The sequence below is a fragment of the Gavialis gangeticus genome, unplaced genomic scaffold, assembly GCF_001723915.1.
Source record: "Gavialis gangeticus isolate Ggan-Ray unplaced genomic scaffold, GavGan_comp1, whole genome shotgun sequence".
Taxonomy (NCBI): Eukaryota; Metazoa; Chordata; order Crocodylia; family Gavialidae; genus Gavialis; species Gavialis gangeticus.
Genome location: NW_017729027.1, coordinates 7,021,746 through 7,024,438, shown reverse-complemented (window position 1 = coordinate 7,024,438; position 2,693 = coordinate 7,021,746). Strand labels below are relative to the sequence as shown.

The following is a 2,693-nucleotide window of genomic DNA, read 5'->3' as shown; positions in this document are numbered from 1 at the left end:
GTGTTTACACACTAGTCAGCGGGGGGGAACCAGCAGGCATTGGGAGAGTCCCTGTTCCCCCGAGCAGTCCCAGGAGCGACAAGAAATAACGGTCACAAGCTGGTAGAGGGTAGATTCAGACTAGACATCAGGAGGCGCTACTTCACGGTCAGGGCGGCTAGGATCTGGAACCCACTTCCAAGAGAAGTGGTGCTGGCTCCTACCCTGGGGGTCTTTAAAAGGAGGCTGGATGAACACCTGGCTGGGGTCATTTGACCCCGTACTCTTTCCTGCCACAGCAGGGGGTCAGACTTGATGATCTGCTCAGGTCCCTTCCGACCTTACCAACTATGAAACTTATGTTTTTATTTAGAACAAGCAGTTCTAAATAAAGTAGTTCTTGACCATCTAATAAAATCCACACAGATTATATTAATTGTAACATCAGAGTGAAAAGGTATTAAAGTTGAAGAGTTACAGGTGTAACTTGTTCATTTATAATTTACGCTATTTTGATCAAGCTGTTCTGTCAAAATTTAATGATTTTTTTTCCTTTGTATCTACTAGCTCTTGGTTAATGTAGACCAGAAGCACTTATTTGAAGCACGCAATGGAATCTTATCCATCCTTCATATGATCATGTCTTCTGTGACTCTGCTGTGGAGCATTCTGCATCAGGCAGATTCTTCTGAGAAGACAACTGTTGCAGCAGCTGCTTCTGTTACTACTATTAATCTTGGATCAACCAAGGTTTGAATACCAGGGGTAGCATGGTTTAAACTGTACATTAATATCTTTGTCAAACTAAGTCTAATTGTATTCCTTGCAAGTTGTTTTTTGGGGTTTTTTAAGAAAATTCTCGTAACAGTTGCAACACCTAAATTGTTTCCCAAATCAGACTAGAGTAAATGTTCAAGCTTTACTTCAGTAAAATGTATCCAGTTTAACATAATATGATTCCTTCGCTCTCTCAGGGTGACAGAAGAATTAAGGCATACAGCTGGAAACATATTCATAACACATTTATTAAGAATAATGTTTTGTCTCTAAGAATATAAGATGCATGTTGAAAATATTTGCAAAATCTTACAATGTGCTTAACATAAGGATAAATATAACACAATCAGATATCTGTGGTCAGGGCAGATCCAGAGGGGGTGCAGTGGCAAAGACACATTCCCTTTTCAGTCCATACCTTGAGAGCAGCAGCCAGAAACTTTTAAGTCCCTGAAATAGGTTAGAATTTGAATAAGATTATGTTCTCCCTTCCCCTCAGTGGCATTTCCCTTCCCCTCCTATTCTCCCCTTCCCCTTTCTACCATTGCTGCTGTTTCTCCTGCCTCCAGGTGCACCAGGGGTGGGGGAGCTCCACAGTGCATATTCAACTGGGTTGTACTGCCTGAGATAGTGTTGGCAGTGATGGGTGGGTCTTCCTCCCTGCCTGATTCCCACCCTCCAGCTGCTCCCTGCCAGCCCAGGAGTAGGCACAGAGAGGGAGAATCCACCTACTACCACCACTGTCCCTAGCTGAGCTTTGGTCCTGGCACAACCTAGCTGGAAAGGGGCAGGAGTGGCTCTGGAGCTTCTCCAAACCCCGAGGCAGCCAGGGATATATACCATCAGAGGCAAGCAGGGGAGGTGGCAGTGGGGAATGAGCAAGGAGGGGACCAGATGTGCCACTAAGCATGGAGGGGAAGGAAGGGAAGTGCTGAGTGTGGGGACTATGAGGAAATTCTTACCTGATTCAGGGACTTAAAGTGCCCACCTCTGCTCCCATGGCAAGGTTTGCCTTTCCGTGGGGGGAAGGGAAAGTGGAGGCTGGGAGCAGGATGCAGCCACTCCTACAATGTAGTTTGTTGGTTCTGCACCCCATTTTACCAAATCCTGAATCTGCTCATGTCCCTGCTTCATCCATCTCCTGTAGGTGACATAATTTACATGTAGACCTGTCATGTAAAATCAGGGCTGTCCAACTTCTGGGCAGCCAAATGCTGCATGTCCCCACTGCATCACAGCACAGGCAGCCCATCCCATCCCATCTCACCACCTCCCCACCCCTGGGTGTAGCTTCCCCTCCGCAGCAGAGGCAGTCTAGTTCCCTCCTACTGCATGAATAATACTCTTCCCTCATAGCTGAGCATGCCTCTCTCTTCCCCTCCCCCAGCAGCCCAGACAATCTGGCTCCTCTCTGCTGCACTCGCAGTACCTTCCCCTGCAACTGCATGTGCCATGCAAGCAACCCCCACCCCAACAGCACAGATGGCTGAATTCCCTCCACCACTTAAGCCCTCTACCTGCCATGGCTGTGCACATCACTCACAGTGCAAGCCGCCCAGCTCCTTTTTTTGCCACCCATGCAGCTTGGGCATTCCAGTTGCCCACAGGTTACAACAATCTATGGGTCACCTGGGTCAGATCACTGGCAAATGTAAAGAAGAAATTGGGGAAGAACTAGACAATATGTTATCCAAAGACCTTTTCAAAATATATTAAATCAGGGTGTCTGGCCTGTGGCATGGGTGTCACAAATGACATGGGTAGCCTCTGTGGGTGGTATATGGCCAGTCTGGGAGGCGGGCAGGAAGATACGACAGGAAGCAAAAAATAGAGCAGCAAAACTGATAGGAAGTATAGGGCAGGGAACAGAAAACAGAGCAGAAGATAAGGCAGAAAGGGATCTTGGAGTCATCATTGACTCCAAGATGAACATGGGT

The 2,693-nt window shown here is 47.2% G+C and overlaps 1 protein-coding gene across 6 annotated transcripts in view; it reads left to right on the top strand.

The window, feature by feature from the left end:
* Nucleotides 1-2,693, top strand: part of DOPEY1 (dopey family member 1) — a 165,817-nt gene that overhangs the window by 107,583 nt on the left and 55,541 nt on the right. For all 6 annotated transcript variants that reach the window (XM_019520432.1, XM_019520429.1, XM_019520430.1 and 3 more), the window contains one exon: nt 547-729. In XM_019520432.1, coding sequence (XP_019375977.1) covers nt 547-729 — 183 coding nt within the window. The remainder of the gene's footprint in view (nt 1-546; nt 730-2,693) is intronic.